The sequence below is a fragment of the Lithobates pipiens genome, unplaced genomic scaffold (assembly GCF_037356315.1).
Source record: "Lithobates pipiens isolate NorthernLeopardFrog02 unplaced genomic scaffold, aLitPip1_a1.2 Scaffold_23, whole genome shotgun sequence".
NCBI classification, from domain to species: domain Eukaryota; kingdom Metazoa; phylum Chordata; class Amphibia; order Anura; family Ranidae; genus Lithobates; species Lithobates pipiens.
In genome coordinates this window covers 123,871,435-123,891,407 of record NW_027507785.1, presented here as the reverse complement: position 1 = coordinate 123,891,407, position 19,973 = coordinate 123,871,435, and the positions used below count along the sequence as shown (strand labels likewise).

Below are 19,973 nucleotides of genomic sequence, written 5' to 3'. Positions count from 1 at the left end.
GGGCCTCACCCCCACAACCCTGGCTGGTGGTTGTGGGGGTCTGCGGGCGGGGGGCCTTATCAGCATCTGGAAGCCCCCTTGTACTGCTTGGACCTTGAAGAAGGGGACATACCCCGAAAGCTTGTCCTGAAAAATTGTTAGTGCTAATAAAAAAAGTATCACGGACAGTATTCAATTTTCACAAGTCCTTTATTAAAGTCTTCTTTCATCTTCTTTCTTCTGGTCTTCCTTTCTTCATCCTTTGGTTTCTTCCTCCATCTTCTTCTTCCTCCGATCCGCTTCTTCTTGCTCCGGTGTTCTCGTCCGGCATCTTCCTCCACGGCATCTCTTCTTCATTCTCGGGCCTCTCCACGAAATGGGAGGCTCCCGCTGTGTGACGCTTCTCTTCTTCTGACAGGTCTTATATAACGGAGGGTGGTTCCATGCATCAGAGGGGGCAGGGTCACCAGGTGGCTCCGTTATATAAGACCTTCCATTGTGCGTAGGGGCCCGAGAACAAAGAAGAGATGCCGTGGAGGAAGATGCCGGATGAGAACACAGGAGCAAGCAGAAGCGAATCGGAGGAAGAAGAAGATGGAGGAAGAAACCGAAGGATGATGAAAGGAAGAAGACCAGAAGAAAGAAGATGAAAGAAGACTTTAATAAAGGACTTGTCAAAGACTGTCTCATGTCATTTTTAACACTTTTGTCACTTTTTTTGTGAAATGGTAGGGGTACTTTTGTACACCCTTACCATTTCACACAGGGGGAGGTCGGATCTGGGGGGTCCCCTTGTTAAAGGGAGCTTCCAGATTCCGATAAGCCCCCCGCCCGTAGACCGGCCAGGGTCACTGGCCACCGGCCAGGGTTGTGGAGATGAGGCCCTTGTCCTCATCAACATGGGGACAAGGTGCTTTGTGGGGGACCCCAAAGCATCCTCCCACTGTTAAGGGCATGTGGGCTGGTACTGTTCAGGGGGGGCGATCTCTCGTCCCCCCCTCTTTTCCTGCGGCCTGCCAGGTTGCGTGCTTGGATAAGGGTCTGGTATGGATTTTGAGGGGGACCCCCACACCATTTTTTTTTGGCGTGGGTTTCCTCTTAAAATCCATGCCAGTCCTGAAGGGTCTGGTATGGATTTTGAGGGGGATCCCCATGCCATATATTTTTTTTTGGCGCGGGGTTCCCCTTAATATCCATATCAGACCTGAAGGGCATTTCTTAATTCTAACATGACCTGTGTGCAAATAGCCTTAAAAAAACCCATAGAAGTGAACCAACGCAAAAAAAAGTCAAGTTGAGAGGTGCGCCTGTTCAACTTATGCAAATGAACCTACATGGCTTGACATTTACTAAGATTTTGCCGACGCAGTGAACCAGGGCACTTGAATGGACGCAAATGCCGCTTGTGCATGCACAGTGCATAAATTGACCTAGCGCAGTTCCGAGTGTATTTGCAGGTGCAGCAGGCTTGCTCAGAGAAAGTTAATTTTCCGTTCTATTTTGGGCATAGTTGTTACTTGGACAGTCATAGCTATAATTCCTCACATCACCCCCATAATATTGGCACTTCCAGCTTCTTTTAATTCTGAGTTGAAGATGTCGTGCGCCAGGTCTATAGTGGCGCACAGATCGCGGTCGTCCGTGTGCCGGCATGCTCATAGTAAATGGGAAATTGCGCTGTGTTACAGGCGCACGTGCTTTGTGAATACGAAAACGGCCGTTGCGCATCAGCGTGCACCGCAACTCATGGCACAAATGCTTTGTAAATCAGCCCCACTGGGTTGCTCATAAAGAGATTTTGAGGGGTAAATAAATTTGTTTAGCATCTTCCCGGAATAAGGCTAATAATAATTTTTGTTTATCCCTTACTCGGGCATTAGACTATTTGTATAAGGTTTCCCCCAGATCTTCATTCAGTTTCTACTAGACACTCCATTGAACAGAAATGATTAGAACTAGATTCCCTGTTTTCAGCTAAGGTAGAAAAAGCATTAAGGTGGTCTAAGGATTTCTATTGCATAGTAATGTCGACTCCACTATGTTTGCCAGAAAGCTGAACCAGTCTCTGCCCCTCCCCCTCATGTATATAAATTACATACCCCTGCAGGTTTGAGTACATTCCACCCGCAGGAGCTTTTAAACATTTTCAAAACTTCTATTCATCCCCTTTTAGCTTCCCATCAAACTGAACCCACAGCAGATATTAATTCCTGGTTTGCTTCTATCCCAATCCTTACCCTTACCCCTTCACAATTGGAGACCTTGAACTCCCCAGTTTCCCTGGTCGAGGGCTCTAAGGTTATCATATCCCTAAAGAGAGACCCCAGGTCCAGATGCTTTTACCTCTCTGTATTATAAAAAATTCTTCTCTCATCTGTCCCTGAGACTGGTTCAGCTTTTTAACTATATTCTTTAGGGGCATACGTTCCCTGAGGAAATGCTATTGGCGAATATGTCTTTGATCTCAAAGCCCAATAAAGATCACACCCTACCTCAAAATTATAGGCCTATCTTGGTGATCAGCAATGACCTTAAGGTAGTTGGCAGAATCCTTGCGGGTTGCCTTGCTATCATTATCCCTTCTTTGATCTTGCCATTTCAGTCGGGCTTCATCACTGATACTTGTTTGGGCAACAATATTATTCTGTATGTATGTATGCAGACAATGTGTTATTTTAACAAATCCCACTACCTAATCTACTCAGAATTTTAACCAAATTTGCTAAAATATTGTGTCTCTCTGTTTAATGTGACTAAATCGGTGACCCTCCCTGTCAATTGTACCCCTTCTGAGCTGGAAACATTTAAAGCATCTTTCCCTATTGTTTTGGCATCATCCTCTTTCTTATCTGGGGATCACACTCCCTAGAGACTATAAACGGTTATTTAACAGTAACTTCCCTCCTTTATTGGCCAAAATTAACCATCTAATCAACACCTGGTCAGCCTATCACATTTCCTTTCTTGGTAGGTTAACAGCAATAAAAATTTCTGTTCTCCCCAAACTCCTATATCTATTTCGATCCTTACCTGTTTTTATTACTAAGACCTTTCTTCTTAAAATCCAACCGACCTGAATAACTTTTGGCAAGGTAAATCCCCTAGATTTGCCATGGCGGTATTATACCGTTCCCACAAAACAGGGGGTTTAGGAGTTCCCCAAATATGGTTATTTGGCCAGTAGATTTACACAATTATCCCATTGGAATATTGAAGAATCTCATGTCCCCTGGCTCAGGTTTGAACAGGCTGCTATCTCTCCATATTCCCTTCCAGGGTTTTTATGGTCCTCTAAGGCTCTGATATCGAACATATTGAGTGGTTGCTCAATTACTAAAATTGTGGACTCTATAGAAATAAATTGTCACTTATTTCTAAAGCTCCCATTCTTAGGGGATCCCAGACTTCCCGCTGTCTTTGAGGATCCAAGGGCATTCCAATGGTGGATAGACCAAGGCCTGACTGCGGTCATGGATCTTCAATATGTATCAAAGTTTATATCCTTTTCCCAGTTGCAGACCCAAACAAATGTCCCTCCTCAGGAATACTATCATTACCAACAAATTGGACTCTTTATTTCTAACCTATTCTTCATTAGTCCTGGCAGATGCCCACACTTCTTTTTAATTTATATGCAGGAATGCACCCAGACAAAAGGGCTTCATTTCCGGTCTTTATAGATCTATGGTAGGGTTGCCAGTTAGTCATGTATAATAATTTGGAGTCGCCACTTAAAGTGGCCATAGATTAGGGTTGCCACATCATCCCTTTAATCCAGGACACACATTAATTACACAGGTTCTGTGGCTGATTAAGGTGGTAATTAAATCAGCCTCAGAACCTGTGTAATTAATATGTGTCCTGGATTAAAGGGATGATTTGGCAACCCCAATGTATGGCCACTTTAAGTGGTGACTCCAAATTACTATATATGACTAACTGGGAGAGCGAGCTAGGTGCGGAATGATATTCCGGAGTGGGAGTTTAGGTGGCTTAATATGCGTAATTGCACAAAATCATTAACAGTACGCGAAACAGCATTGAAACTTTTCACACGCTGGTATTATACCCCTTTACGCCTCCATGCTGTTTATTCTCAGGTCTCCCCCTCCTGTTTTCGTGGCTGTGTTCTCCGTGCTTCCTTTTTACACTAATTTTGGGAATATGATAGATTACAATCTCCAGCCCTTACTGAAAAAGCCACGGTGGTGTAGCAGCCCATTCGATGTAACGCGTATAAGGGTGAGGAGTCGCAGTGGCAGCGTCATTCCGTGAGCATCTTGTTGTTTCTATGCATCCTGAGCCCACACTGCTTAAAGAGGATGTAAAGGCTATTTAAAAAAAAAATGCAACCTGCAAGGCAAAGGCATAATGAGCTAGTATGCATAGCATACTAGCTCATTATGAATAACTTACCTAAGAACGAAGCCCCCGAAGCGGTCCTCTGTCTTCATCTTCGCTGCTGCCATGTTTCCTGGAGTGACTTCCGGGTCTCGTGGCTCCGGCGCTGTGATTCGCCGGAGCCGCGATGACATCACTCCCGCGCATACACACAGGAGCCGACACGAGCGGCATATCCCAGTGATCTGCGGTCTGCTCAGTGCGCCTGCGTGCCGCTGTCTACGGTGCATGCGCCGTAGACAGCGGTGCCTGTCTTTTTGTAAATATCTCCTAAACCGTATAGGTTTATGAGATATTTCTTGGACCTACAGGTAAGCCTTAATCTAGGCTTACCTGTAGGTCAAAGTGGTTTGTAAGGGTTTACAACCACTTTAAGTGCTGCATTTGTGAGTAACGTTTTAATGTTGTAATGAGGAAATAAACCGTTTTGCTATACAGAGAGCACTAGATTTTGCCTTTTCTATTCCCATGTGCGCCAGACCCCATTGAGGGAATTTATACTGGTTGGTATCCATATAATCAGCTGGAGGCAGCAAGGAAGGAATAGGAGTTACATGACCAGCTGATCCGTTTGTATCCCAGAGAGGGAACCTGCTTTTTCTAACCACCTGGTGAAACGGGTCAGAACCTGAGGTGAGCGGCTAGGATATTGAGGTGGAGGAGAGCACTTGAATTTTCAACGTTTATGCACTGGTGGTGTGCTTTTTTGTGCAGAAGACTCTGAAGATTGTATTTGTGCATTCGGACTATTATTTTTATTCTGTTTATTTTTTGAGTGTGTGGACTTTATCTTTATTGTTCACTATTCCCACTTGGGGAACATGTATATTCCATTATTGTGTATTTTTCAGTAGTCCTAGTCAGGGAAAATGAATATTTGATTGTGCACTCAGTGTCTTGCTATATTGCAAGTTAATCATATATTCTTATTTAAGGATTTATTGGGAGTTATATAGGAAGCGCAACACTGTTTTGTTATGTCTACCTGGAGGGAGCTATTCACCCTAGGAAAACAGGTGTATAGGCGCTGCAACCTTCCTACATAAAAGCCCCGCTGACACCGGCAACGTACCAGAATAAGGAAAGGGATGGTCGGCACTCAGGATGACATCCAAAATGGTATTTATTAAATACATGTACAAAGCCTTAAAATAGCCTGCACGTTTCGGACGTTGGTCATTAGTCGTGGTTATATACCCGAATTGACAAATTGGCAGGCAGTCATCTAGTTTTGACACACGAACATTGCTTTCTGTTCGATAAAATTCCTGATGTCCCCAAATATTTATTGAGACTCCTACACACTACCTGTGTAGCTATGCAATGGGCAATTGCCATAAATTGGAAATCCAATATGGTACCTTTCTCTCACGTAATCTCACATATTGACCACATTATGGTGAAAAAAATCCAAAACCTCTTTTGATGCAAAATGGGACCCATGGTTAGTTTCCCGCCATTTTGATTAAGTTGATTCTAACAATTATGGTCTTCTTAACAGTGGGTTTTCATGCACGCTTAGATCTAGTCTTGTTTCTTTTTGTTCCCTTACAGACAATATTTCTCATTTAATTTTTCAATGTTAGCTTTTATGATGATATACAGTTTGTATATGATGCACATTCCTTATCCCCACCCAGACTTGGGTATACCCCTCTGATTCCTGATTGTTTTACTACTGGACAACCCCCGCCTGGGGATCCAGACTTGGGGACAGGAATTTGGAGCATCTAGTATATCTGCGTTGCCTTATTATATTTTGACTGTATTGTTTTATTGTTTACTGTTTGACTGTTTTATTGTCTATCATCATTTGGCATTTCTGTTCTCATGCACTGTTCGTTTAAACCTTTACAATAAAAGTTTAAAAAATTAAAATAAAAATTAGCATGTTCGTGGAATGGTGACAGATTATGATACTTAAAAAATCTCCATAGGCGTAGAAGAGCAAAGGTACACTGAGCTTCCAAGTGAAAGGCTGTGCAGGGGGGCAGGACAACTCTAATCACTGGAGGAGAGCACAGGATCAGCACAGCTAGAGAACTGACAATGTTGTGTTCTCTTGCTTTGTGTGGTTAGTTTTTAAAGTGGTTGTAAAGGCACAAGGTTTTTTACCTTCATGCGTTCTATGCATGAAGGTAAAAAAAACTTTTGTGTGCTGCAGACCCCCCCCCCCCCCCAATACTTACCCCCTCTAGATCCAGTGGTGGAGGGCACTCGCACTCTTGATTGTTTTTTTGCAGCAGCGGGAGCCATTGGAGGATCCGGGATGTTCTGTGCAAAACCATTGCACAGAGCAGGTAAGTATATAACGTGTTTGTTATTTTAAAGAAAAAAAAAACGAGACATTAATATCTCTTTAATAGGAAAGCAGAGGAACTGGCAGAAAATCAAAGGATTTCACACAAAAGAAGCAATTAACTGAGAAAAGGTTATTTTTTTCATACAGGTATATGGTACAGCAAGCACATATCACCATTATGAAATGTTGGAATTACATACTCTTTCAATCTGTATACTCTGGTGTGCTTATATGCTAGTCATTATTGTAACCTGTTTTTGGTTTTCTCCATTTACTTCTGGAATAAACATCACTACTTAAAATTGCAAAGATTAAAGCCACCACTATTGAAAGGGTAACTCCACTTTTAATGAGCTAAAAAAATGCAAATAAAGAAAGAATATAGCATATACAATTGTGATGCAAGCCATATTGTAATATAATGCTATTAAAACCTTTCCTTTTCAATCTGCAGCTGCTGTAATTTTCTGTAAATGCAGTGCAATATGGCTACCTGGAGTTGTTCTGTACACAGTGTGTACTGAACATACCCATGAAACATAATTTCCTGCTTGTGTGATTGGCTCACCAATTTTCCCACAAGTCTGCTTAAGATGCGAGTCAGATTTCAGGTATCCCTTGCCACAAAAAAATTTGTGTTTGGTGAGATACTCCCTGTAGGAACAGGTCTAAAGGGATACAGGCCCAGCAGATTTTCTCATTAGAGCTGATAGATAATTATGAAAACACTCCCATTAGACCCAATCAGCCCAGAGGCACAGAGGAACAAACAGTGATTTCTTCAGAATAACAAAAGGTAGGAATCTGCAACAAAGGTTATTATAATCCTTGCAGTGTACATAGATCACCCAGAGGGGTATGTTTTTTTTCTCAACAAAAGTGGAGTTACGCTTGAAGTATTGTTTAACATGATTTATGTATGATCAGCTGATCATTTATCATTACGTGTATGCCCATTATTTCACTATTAATGTGTCTACATATGTGTTCTATTAGGTGCAAACTCTATTCCCAACCTGGCTGCTGAGCAACTTGAACTCAGAAAAAATGGTTTCCAGTTCACTCTCGAATACCTTCCTCCGCCGGGATGAGCTGCAGAAACCTTTATTGGATTTGGAAAAAAAAATCCTTGCTGCTGTGGCTGCAGACAGGAAACTTCAGGGATCTCGGGCTCATATAACCATAGACAAGGAGATACAGGCAAGCGGACTGTCCGGAGTATCGCGGGAGGTAGGAAAGATCTCACTGTACCACCTCTGACAGTTCTTTTTTGTAGCTCCTGTATCCAAACCAGGCTACTGAAATATGCACTTTAGCTGTATCTGTAAATTCACCAATTGGTTTCTTGTGAGGTTCAGGTATTAAGTGTCTGTTTACTGGCCATTTGAACACACCATCCCCAGGGTGAAACATGGTTGTAACAGCATCATTTTGTGGGGATGCTTTACTTCAGCAGGGGCAGGGAAGCTGGTCATAGTTGATGGGAAGATGGATGGAGCCAAATACAGGGCAATCTTAGATGAAAACCCGTTAGAGTCTGCAAAAGTGAATATATATGTGAGGGGCGCTAATAATTTGTAAATACTTCAATGGTAAACTAATAACTCATAACAATAAAGTGCAAAGGTGCATAAGCAAACAATTGCAAGCTATTTGATCCCCTTTTTAACTAAAGGGGTCCTGGTCTTCTGGTGAGTGGACATTCAACTGAGCACTTTTGGGTGTTTTTTTATTACATTCAAGTTGTTGATGGTTTACCACAAGTTAAAATATTGAAGACATTTGATATAGAAGAAATTATGAACTGTTTTCTAAAAAGGACTTCTTGATATATTTTTTTTGATCCATTGCTAATGTTTTGCACATTTTCTTTTGATCATATTTTCAGCTCAAGCATATTGCACTTTTATTTCTGTATCACAGAAGTACAGTGGGGAAAATAAAAATTTTTGATCCCCTGAAGATTTTGTAAGTTTGCTCACTTGTAAAGAAATTAAGGGGCTATTATTTTTATCATAGGTGTATTTTAAACACTAAAGACAGAATATCAACCAAAAATCCATAAAAAACAATTGAGTTGCAGTTTATGAGTAAAATAAGTATTTGATCCCCAAGAAAAACATGACTTCATACTTGGTGGAGAAACCCTTGTTGGCAAGCACAGAGGTAAGATGTTTCTTGTAGTTGGTTACCAGGTTTGCTCACAGCTCAGGAGGGATTTTGGGCCACTCTTTTTTAAAGATCTTCTCTAAATCCTTAAGGTTTCTTGGCTGTCGCTTGGCAACTCAAAGTTTCTGCGCCCTCCATACATTTTCTATTGGATTAACGTCTTAAGACTGGCTTGGCCACTCAATGACCTTAATGTGCTTCTCCTTTGCTGCCTTGGTGGTATGTTTTGGGTGATTGTCATGCTGAAAGACCCATCCATGACCCATCTTCAGTGTTCTGACTAAGGGGAGAAGGTTCTCATCCAAGAGTTTACAATACATGGTCCCATCAATGGGCCCCTCAATGCAGCAAAGTCGGTCTGTAGCAGTGAAACATCCCCAAAGCATAATGTTTCCACCTCTGTGCAAAATTGAGCTCTTTGGCATTAACTCGGATCGCCTGTTTGGAGGAAGATAAATGCTGACTATGACCCTAAGGACAGCATCCCTACAGTCGAGCACAGAAGTGAAAACATTATGCTTTGGGGCTGTTTCTCTGCTAAATGTACAGGCCAATTTTGCCGCAATGAGGGGCCAATGGACAGGGTCACATATTGTAAAGTCTTGGATGAGAACCTTCTTCCCTCAGCCAAAACATTGAAGAAGAGTTATAGATTGGTCTTCCAGTATGACAATGACCCAAAACATACCGCCAAGGCAACATAGGAGTGGCTCAAGAAGAAGCACATCAAGGTCATGGAGTGACCTAGTCAGTCTCCAGACCCTAATCCTATAGAAAATGTATGGAGCTGAAACTTTGAGTTGCCAAGAGACAGCCAAGACACCTTAAGGATTTAGAGAAGATGTGTAAAGAGTGGACCAAAATACCTCCTGAGATGCGTGCAAACCTGGTCACCAACTACAAAAAACGTCTTACCTATGTGCTTGCCAACAAGGGTTTCATCACCAAGTACTAAGTCATGTTTTGTTTGGCCATCAAATACATATTTTACACACTGAACTGCAACTCATTTTATAACATTTGTATCATGTGTTTTTTTTTTGGGAGTTTTGGTTGATATTCTGTCTCTATCATTTAAAATACATTTATGATAAAAATTATAAACCATTAATTTCTTTGTAAGTGGGCAAACGTACAAAATCTGCAGGGGATCACATAATAATTTTCCCCACTGTATGTCCTTGCAATTGTTTATTTGTGCACCTTTGCACTTTATTTTTATGAGTTATTAGTTTACCATTGAAATATTTACACAGTATTAGCGCCCCCTCACATATATATTCACTGTTCACAGTACAGGAACTCCTACACTATTAGGGAGCAGCTTTTATTTTGCAAATGATTATACGTGTCATTTTTTTTCAAGTGTATTGGCGCGCGATGCCCCTAATTTATAGAGTCTGCAAAAGACTTGAGACTGGCACCAGAGGTTCACTTTTCAGCAGGACAATGACCTTAAACATACAGCCAGTGTTACAATTGAATGGTTTAGATCAAAGCAGATTCATGTGTTAGAATGGCCCAGTCAAATTCCATACCTAAATCTAATTGAGAATCTGTGGCAAGACTTGAAAATGCTGTTCAGACGCTCTCCATCCATCTGACAGAGCTTGAGCTATTTCAGATGGATCATCTCTCCATCTGACAGAGCTTGAGCTATTTTGCAAAGAAGAATGGGCAAAAATGTAATTCTCTAGATGTGCAAAGCTGGTAGAGACATCCCCAAAAAAACTTGCAGCTGTAATTGCAGTGAAAGGTGGTTCTACAAAGTATTGACTCAGGGGTGCAGAATACAAATGCATGCCACACTTTTCAGGTATGTAACATGACAAATTATGGAAATTTTCAAGGTGTATGAATACTTTTTCAAGGCATTGTGTAAGCCCACACATGAGCTGCCTCCACTTTGTAGGCTGAATAATTTCCAGGTAGACAGAGTGTGCCATGTACAGCCACAATTTTTTGCACATCAGGTCACCTGGTGCCTAGGAACAAAGGTGTATAACAGCCAGATCTGCTGATTTGTGGCAGTTTTAGTATAATGATTAAAATAGAATGATGTCCTAGAAACTTTAGGCTGTATTTACTGATCTGGATTTACTGATCTGGTTTGTTTCCACAAACATGTTAACATTTATTGTGTTAAGGCAGTCCATTTACTTTGAATGACCTGCTAGTACACTTCAATGGGCATTTAACGCATGTGCATCTTGAGTGAATGGCGCTGCAACGTACCACAGCCCAATTAATTTGTTATGATAGCACGTTATAGAACATGTACTTTACCTCAACGAAGTCCAGCCTGAAGGTAAGGGGGAGGCTTACTGCATTTGTTAATGATTTCCAGTCCACACTAAAGAAATTAAATACTTTGGGTTAAACTAAATTCTAAGTCGCAATGCTGATACAGTAGATTCCTGTTCCCTCTTGCAGGAGATGCAAATCTGACACGATCAGCATGAGAGAATTAATACAGCTTGTTGAATTTACTTCAGTTCTCTTTTCTATGATTAAAGGTATAACACTTTCTATGTACCCCTTCCATAACTTATAGCATTTTCATTATTTTTAGGAGGTGTATGAAATTGTAAATCGTGCCCTCCAGAGATATAGTGAAGACCGAATTGGTTTGGTGGATTATGCCCTGGAATCTTCAGGTTGGTTTGTCTTCATTTGCCCGACATAAAGATGAGACCAAAAAACTGAAATGTGTGTTATTGATTTTATTTTTTATTTTTTTCATCTTATATCTTTTCTTGTAGGAGCCAGTGTTCTAAACACTAGGTGCTCTGAGACCTACGAAACCAAAACTGCCCTTCTCAGTCTGTTTGGGGTTCCACTATGGTATCAGTCACAGTCCCCACGAGTCATACTTCAGGTAAAAGCGTAGTGCTATAACACTGAATAATTATTCATCTTAAATCCCTCAAATATATGCATTATTAAAGACACAAAAACTAGTTGCATCCAAAGATTTACTTTACTTGTGTTGCTCAAATTGTTCATCAAACTCTCCAGGAGTCGTGTTCTGGTCTTTTGGATCTCACAGAAATAGAAATAATTTCTCCCAAATTGAATGTGACTACTGTGAGCAGTCAGAAATAGCACTAAATAAACAGCCATGTGCAAATGGGTTGTTTAATTCAAGACAAGCCACATAAATAATACTTTATAATTCCTTCAATTTTACCTTTTTAGTCTAAATATTTACTGATATTATGTCTCTAACTTGTTCTGGTTTAATGTTTCCAGCCAGATTCAAACCCAGGTAACTGTTGGGCTTTTAGAGGATCCCAAGGGTATGCTGTAGTTCGTCTGTCTAGTCGCATCCGACCAACAGCTGTCACATTAGATCACATCCCTCGTTCCTTGTCTCCAAAGTCCACAATTTCAAGTGCTCCAAAGGATTTCGTTGTATATGTAAGTCTACGATTGATTGACTAACTAACCAGATAACTAAAAATGTACTGCATTGCATTAAAACTTTTTAAAGTAGTGTTTTTATGTGTATTCTAAGGCCTTAACCCATCGGAAAGCTGCACAGCTTTTTAAATGCACACCAGCTACTTGTGACAGGAGCAGGCTTATCTAAGTAGCATTTTGTCCAAATCTCTTTTTGAAGTGTTTTATCTTTAAGGATAGGTGAGCTTTCCAAGAAAGTGCATTTATCCTTTTTGGTTACCACCCTGAAGCTCATGTAGCCCACATTAACCCTCCCTAGATACTTATCTTGCAATAGTGTCCAAGGTCTTCACTGTTAATTACAATTAATTAAAATCCAAATCCACGCTGTGAGATAAAAAAAAATGGTTTCCAATTATTACTAGCACCTGTGAAAATTTCATGAAATGATATACAATAAGCTATGTATAAACTACAAAACAGCAATCACTCTGTTTAATTCAAAAAACATATTGTGCAAATGTAGAGCTATTAAAAAACAAAACAACAAAAAAACTTCAGTTGAAATGTTCAACAACTTGCGGAAGGGAGTTTAACAAGACTTGTGGCAACTCATTAAAATGAGAAGAAAAGAGGTTTAACCTTAAACTATGTAGAGGATTCTTTACTGTAAGAGCGGCGAGGATGTAGAATTCCTTTCCACAGGTGGTAGTTTCAGCAGGGAGGCATCGATAGTTTCAAGAAACTATTAGATAGGCACCTGAACGACCACAACATACAGGGAGATGCAATGTAATACTGACATATAATCATACACATAGGTACTGAAAGTACATAGGTACTCAAAGTACTCATGAGTTTTCATTCTCACTTGAATCACGTGATTTATAGGCACCGTTTTCCACCACCAGAGATCTCCCCAACAGAAAAACTTACCAGATTTATTTGATTAGTTGACCGCTTTGCACCCGCCCTATAGCTGAAAGACGGCTACAGAGCAGACGCTAACTGCCGGGAGGCTGTCCCTGGACGTCCTCCTGTTTACTTCCCCTCTGCGCGCCGCTGCAGGCACACATTGGGGAATTTCTGTGCTGGCCATGTCCCCTGGACACAGCCAGTCACAGATCGCTGTAAACGGCCAATCACAGCAGCCGTTTACAGAGCGATCGCCGTGTCCAATGAGAGATGATCTCATATGTAAACATATGAGATCATCTCTCAGCGCAGCTCTCCCTCCTCACACAGACAGAGTGTGAGAAGGGAGAGATCAACAGCTGCAGTGGCTGTAAGTTAAAAAAATAAAGTTAAAAAAAGTGCCATCCTCCCCAGTGCCATGCCACCCAGCCGAGTGCCATCCTTCCCCAGTGCCAGCCTCCCCAGTGCCACCTGTTAGTGCTATCTGTCCCCAGTGCCACCTGTTGTCAGTGCCATTTGTCCCCAGTGCCATCTGTCATCAGTGCCACGTATAAGTGCCATCTGTCATCAGTGCCACATATTAATGCCATTTGTCATCAGTGCCACCTGTCTGTGTCACGTGCCATCTGTTGTCAGTGTCACGTGTCATCAATGCCACTTATCAGTGCCATCTGTCATCAGTGTCACGCGTCATCAGTGCCACGTATTAGGGCCATCTGTCATCGGTGTCACGTGTCATTGTCCTGGTGCTCCAGGGCCTTCAAAAGTGTAATAGGTAGTCAACACGTTAGATGTGAAATTTATGCTCCTAGAACAGGTGATGGCGCTCCCTGCATGTTGGGCCTCTCTATGTGGCCAGGCTGTGAAAAAGTCCCACACATGTGGTATTTTAATACTCAGGAGGAGTAGCAGAATTTTTTTGGGGGTGTCATTTGTGGTATACACATGCCATGTGAGAGAAATAACCTATTACAATGACAATTTTGTGGAAAAAAATAAAAAATAAACAATCTTAATTTTGCAAAGAATTGTGGGGAAAAATGACAGCATCAAAAAGCTCACCATACCTCTTACTAAATACCTTGGAATGTCTACTTTCCAAAAAGGGGTCATTTGGGGGGTATTTGTACTTTTCTGGCTTGTTCGGGTCGCAAGAAATGAGATAGACCACCAGTACATCAGATGTGATCAATTTTGTGCGATTCGCACCACAGATTGTAGACTCTAACTTTCAGAAAGACCAAATAATATCCACTAATTTGGGTTATTTTTACCAAAGATATGTAGCAGTATAAATTGTGGCGAAAATTTTATGAAGAAAAATTAATAATTTGCATAATTTTGTCACAGAAACAAAGAAATATGCGTTTTTTTTTTTTTTCCAAATTTTCGGTCTTTTTTCATTTATAGCGCAAAAAATAAAAACCCCAGAGGTGATCAAATTCCACCAAAAGAAAGCGCTATTTGTGGGGGAAAAAAGGACAAAAAATCATTTGGGTACAGTGCTGCATGACTGAGTAATTGTCATTCAAAGTGTGAGAGCACCGAAAGCTGAAAATTGGTCTGGGCAGGAGGGGGGTTTAAGTGCCCAGTAGGCAAGTGGTTAACTAAAGCTGGCAAAAAACGGCTGTTTCTGAAGAAGTCAATCAATGACAAAACATTTTGTACAGCGATACAAACAGTGACAACATCACACACCTGGAGGGGAAGGTACATGCACTCTGGGGGAGATCTGTAGTGAGTGGCATCCTATTCCTTAACCACTTGCAGACCGGACCATTTTGCTGGTCAAAGACCAGACCACTTTTTGCGATTCGGCACTGCGTCGCTTTAACTGACAATTGCGCGGTCCTGCGACGTGGCTCCCAAACAAAATTGACGTCCTTTTTTTCCCACAAATAGAGCTTTCTTTTGGTGGTATTTCATCACCCCTGCGGTTTTTATTTTTTGCGCTATAAACAAAAATAGAGTGACAATTTTGAAAAAAACGCATTTTTTTTAACTTTTTGTTATAATAAATATCCCCCAAAAATATATAAAAAAACATTTTTTCCCCTCAGTTTAGGCCGATATGTATTCTTCTACATATTTTTGGTAAAAAAAATCGCAATAAGCGATTATTGATTGGTTTGCGCAAAAGTTATAGCGTTTACAAAATAGGGATAGTTTTATAGCATTTTTATTAATTATTTTTTATTTTTACTAGTAATGGCGGCGATCAGCGATTTTTATTGTGACTCCGACATTGTGGGGGACCCATCGGACATTTTTGACACATTTTTGGGACCATTGTCATTTATACAGTAATCACTGCTATATAAATGCAGTGATTCCTGTGTAAATGACACTGGCAGTGAAGGGGTTAACCAGGGGGTGGCAGTGTAGGGGTTAAGTGTTCCTAGGGGTGTGTTACTAACTGTGGGGGGGTTGGGCTTTCATTTAGTGAACACTGATCTCTGCTCCAATCACATGGAGCAGAGATCAGCGTCACTAGTTGCTAGGCAGAATGGAGAAATACTGTTTACATGGCATTTCCTCCATTCGGCCGCTCCGTGAGACGATCGCGGGGATGCCCGCGGCGATCGAGTCCGCGGGTCCCGCGACCGGACTCACGGGGGTCCCGACCAGCGCGGGAGCGCGCCGCCGGCGGCACGCTCCCGATGGCAGGGCGGCATTGAATATTGGACGTACCTGTACGCCAATATGCCTGCCCGTGCCATTCTGTCGACGTACATCGTCGTGCGCTGGTCGGGAATTGGTTAAGTAAGCCTATGCTGTAAAAGCAAGTACTGTAAAAAGTATGAATGTAGGTATTTTTTGATCAGCTTTAGTGAACTGTTTGAATACTGGCCGATCTTCAGTGTGCTGACCACGTCTGTGCAGTAGCTTCCCATGGGGTTTTGTGGAGCCCGCTCCTGTGGCAGGGGCCCCTTTGGAACATGGTTCCATAGAACATGGCCAGCGCACCAAAGATCGGCAAGCTGGAATGTAAACCGTGATTATAAAAAGTGCTAGTGTGCATGAATTATAAAAATCTCTTAATACCCACAATAAATATCAATAGTCAAATTCATACCAATAAACATATAGATATAAGTCAAAACCTATATATCATAAGTGCTAAGAGAAAAATAATAATGTACAATCTTATTACAGAAAAACAAGTGAAAAATCAAGAAGATGTGAATAATATAAAATTGGTGCTCAATAATATAAATTAACAAAATAAAGAGTCCAATAAATTATAAATTGTATCCAATACGTGACCTGGTTATAGATCATAGATAGACCAGAGAATATACGTGTTGGCTTTAACAACACGCTTAAGTATATATGTAAAAATGTGAATAAGATTCTAGTTCAATAGGTAGTGAAGATTTCCCATGATCAAAAAGGCAACACTTAAAAGTGCTCTGAATAGGGTGAAGATTTTCTATCCACCACAACACCTTTAGGAGTGAGGCTTACCAGAACTCATGGAATTGGGAAGGCATACGCCTCGCAAGTCGTTATAGGCTTTTGATGAAAAAAGCGGCAGATCATTGCTCCATGGGAAGTCTCCAAAGCTTTACTCTATATTGTGCTGGTACATTCAAAGAAGATGGACAGCAAGCAGGTGTTGATCATCAGAGCTCAGACATATTGAAATATGGTGGATCGAAAATGAAAAAGAACTCGCATAGTAAAGTATTTGAATTTAAAAAGGAAGATTAAGAACACTCACGTTTTGAAGAAAAATCAGGCTTATTTAGAAAATTGTATGGAGAAATGGCGTGATGCTGTTGCTGTGAACTGATGAATAAGCACTACAGCTAGTGCGAAACGTCAGCAATTTTTCCTTGTTCGCTGTGTTTTTTGAGCTGTGATGTGATTTTCCAATAAAAGAAAATGATCTTCTAAAGAGTGCGGCAGTCCAGAGCTTGTTTTTCGTCTGATCTACAATCAACAGCTGGGCTGGGTGACAGGCTGGATAATATAGATCCTGGTAGTCTCCCCAGCATGGCCATCAAGCGTGAGCAGACCATAGCTACGCGCTGGGTCGGCCACAACATGCCCCATCTGATCCAGGGGCAGCCGGTGAGCTTTACTCTCCAGGGGAAAAAATATGCTACTGCTGTCTGTGTCACAATGTGCCATGGCCGACAGCCACCCCGTACTGCTCAGGTGATGGGTCTGTCTGTGGAATGTGTCCAGCAGTCCCTGCAGGAGTGGTAAGTATGGTTCCACCTGTCTTGGCAGGATAGAGCAGCTGGGCATTCCCTGGGAGGTCGACTATTGATGCCTCCTGGACTTTCCGACATCAAGCGTCCATTTCCCAGGTGTGTAAGGCGGTGTCCGTTCACACTTTCACTAAATTTTACAAGGTTGATATGAGCGCATCTTCAGATGCTTGCATAAGCCACAAGGTTTTGCATGCAGCTGTTTAAGGTTGCAACTCCTCCGTTGGGGGGAGTTGGGTTGTTATGGGTGGAGTTATTTTCTGGCTGTTGGGAACATCCCTAAGGTTAAGATGAAGATGCTGTGTCCGTCAATGAACGAAAGAGAAAATAGGATTTTTGCACTCACCGTAAAATCCTTTTCTCAGAAGTTCATTGACGGACACAGCACCCACCCCTCCTATTTATTTTTGTATTGCTTTTTTTTTCGATGCAGTGTGAGGGGTTCTAGCCAGTAGGACCGCCCCCTGGGCGGTACTGTGCAGTTTTGCTGTTTTTAACATATTCTGCCTAGCCCTCTCCTGAAGGAGCGATATAACTCTAAGGTCAAGATGAAGATGCTGTGTCCATCAATGAACTTCAGAGAAAAGGGTTTTACGGTGAGTACAAAAATCAAATTTTTTTACAAAAAAACATATATAATGTTTTGGGGTTTTATGTAATTTTCTTGCAAATAAATGATGATATAGGAGAGATGTCAGAATTGGCCTGGGTGCTCCAGAACGCTCCCTTTGCTCTCTCCCTATCCCTCATTCCCTCCTCCCCCTGCTGGGGCCACTGTGTGACTGGGCATAAGGTGCAGTGTATGTACCTAGGCCGGGGGTCCTCCGGGGGGGGGGCTCTGGGCTTTGGCGGGGGGGGCTGCCTTGGCTGTTGGGGTCCATTTTAACTTTTCTGTTCCTTTTTTCTTTGCTGTGAGGTGTCTGAGTAAATTTACCTCAGGAGAAGCCGTCGCCATTTTGCTGAGGCCGCTGCCATTTTCCTGTAGTCTTATGCAGTGTATGGGCTGTCAGACATTTTCTAGAAGGTTTGACGACCGTTTTCGTGGTGATTTTTGTGCTAAGGACAGCCGGCAGCCATTTTCTTGTAGCTTCAGCACGTTTTTTACCTAGTGCTGGGTCTGTATACCCCAGAACAGCGCAGTTTTCACTCTGAGCACTTTGTGACTGAAACAGGCCAGAGCTGTCAGCAGCAGCACAGCGCAGCACTCGGTCAGGGTGGTGAGTCCTGTGGAGGGGCCCCTCAGTCTGTGAGCAGCTAGGAGGGTGTGTACCTTGCTTTAAGACCCTAAGTTGTGGCAGGCGAGTGAGGGTCAGCATGGCGTCAGAAGCTGGCGCGTCTTCCCCAGACATCCCTGCTATTGCAACCGGCTTATCTGCAAAAAACGCAGTGCCTATGGACGCTTTGTCAGCAGTCCTGGAGACATTTGTTGTCAGTGGAAGCGGTGTGTGGACGCAAGGGGGTAAAAAATGCCCCCCGCCCCTCCTTCTGGGGAGAGCTCTGATTCAGACTCTGGTCCCGCAATGACTGGCGGCCCCTGTTCTGACGTGTCAGAGGATGCGGACAAGGCCCATTCGAACAGTGAAAATGACTCTGTGTCCGAGTTAGGGAAAAACGCTAGTAGGAGCACTTAACACTGCGGTGCGGGATACCCTCAAGATACAGGATGCAGCAGGAACCTCTGCTGAGGTGGCGGTCCCTTTTGGGTCCCACAAACCGGCCCGCACCCCTAAGGTGTTTCTGTATTTGACTTATTTTGATAAGTTCATTGAAAAGGAATCGGGAAGTCCGCAGCAGGCTTTTTCAGTCCCAAGAAGAATCGCGGTGCGTTACCCCTTTGAGGAGAGCCTCTTGAAAAAATGGACGTCTTCTCCGGTCGTTGAACCCCCGGTATCCAGGTTAAATAAATTAACCACGATTCCGGTAGAAGGGACTCCTGCCTTCAAGGACCCTGCCGACAGGAGGGTCGAGGCAGTGACCTGGTCCATGTTTATGGTAGTGGGGTCAGCATTACAACCTGTGCTGGCCATGGCCTTGGTGTTGCAGACGTTTACTGAATGGGCAAAGTTGTTGCACCTTGAATTGGAGAAGCAACAGTCTCCCCTGGTCTGCATAGAGCTGGCAGACCAGTTGGTGCATGGCCTTAAGTATGACTGTGAGGCGGCCCTGGATACGGTTCCCCTGCTAGAGCCTCAGTATCAGCAGTGGTGCTACGGCGCCTGATTTGGCTGAAATGCTGCTCTGCAGACCAGGCATCTAAAAAAGCCCTTCCAAGGTGAGAGGCTTTTTGGAGCTTCACTGGATGACATTATTGAAAATGTCACCAGTGGGAAGAGCACGTTGCTCCCACAGTTCAGGAAGGGTAAGAAGCCACGCCGTAGGCAAGGGCCGTCTTTTTCTGCTCGGAAATGGCTTTTTCGCTCACCCGGGTCGGCAGGTAAGCATTCTCAGTCCAACAAGGCACCTGCTGAAGGACAAAATCGTCCCTGGTTTCGCAAGCCAAAGAAGTCTGCAGCAAAAATGTTACCGCATGAAGGTTTCTCCCCCACCCAACTCTCAGGTGGGGGGTCAACTACGGAAGTTTGCAG

The 19,973-nt window shown here is 42.6% G+C and overlaps 1 protein-coding gene across 4 annotated transcripts in view; it reads left to right on the top strand.

The window, feature by feature from the left end:
* Positions 1 to 19,973, top strand: part of SUN2 (Sad1 and UNC84 domain containing 2) — a 213,860-nt gene that overhangs the window by 139,175 nt on the left and 54,712 nt on the right. For all 4 annotated transcript variants that reach the window (XM_077452306.1, XM_077452307.1, XM_077452304.1 and 1 more), the window contains exons 14-17: positions 7,679 to 7,912; positions 11,424 to 11,508; positions 11,614 to 11,729; positions 12,104 to 12,271. In XM_077452306.1, the coding sequence (XP_077308432.1) occupies positions 7,679 to 7,912; positions 11,424 to 11,508; positions 11,614 to 11,729; positions 12,104 to 12,271 (603 nt within the window). The remainder of the gene's footprint in view (positions 1 to 7,678; positions 7,913 to 11,423; positions 11,509 to 11,613; positions 11,730 to 12,103; positions 12,272 to 19,973) is intronic.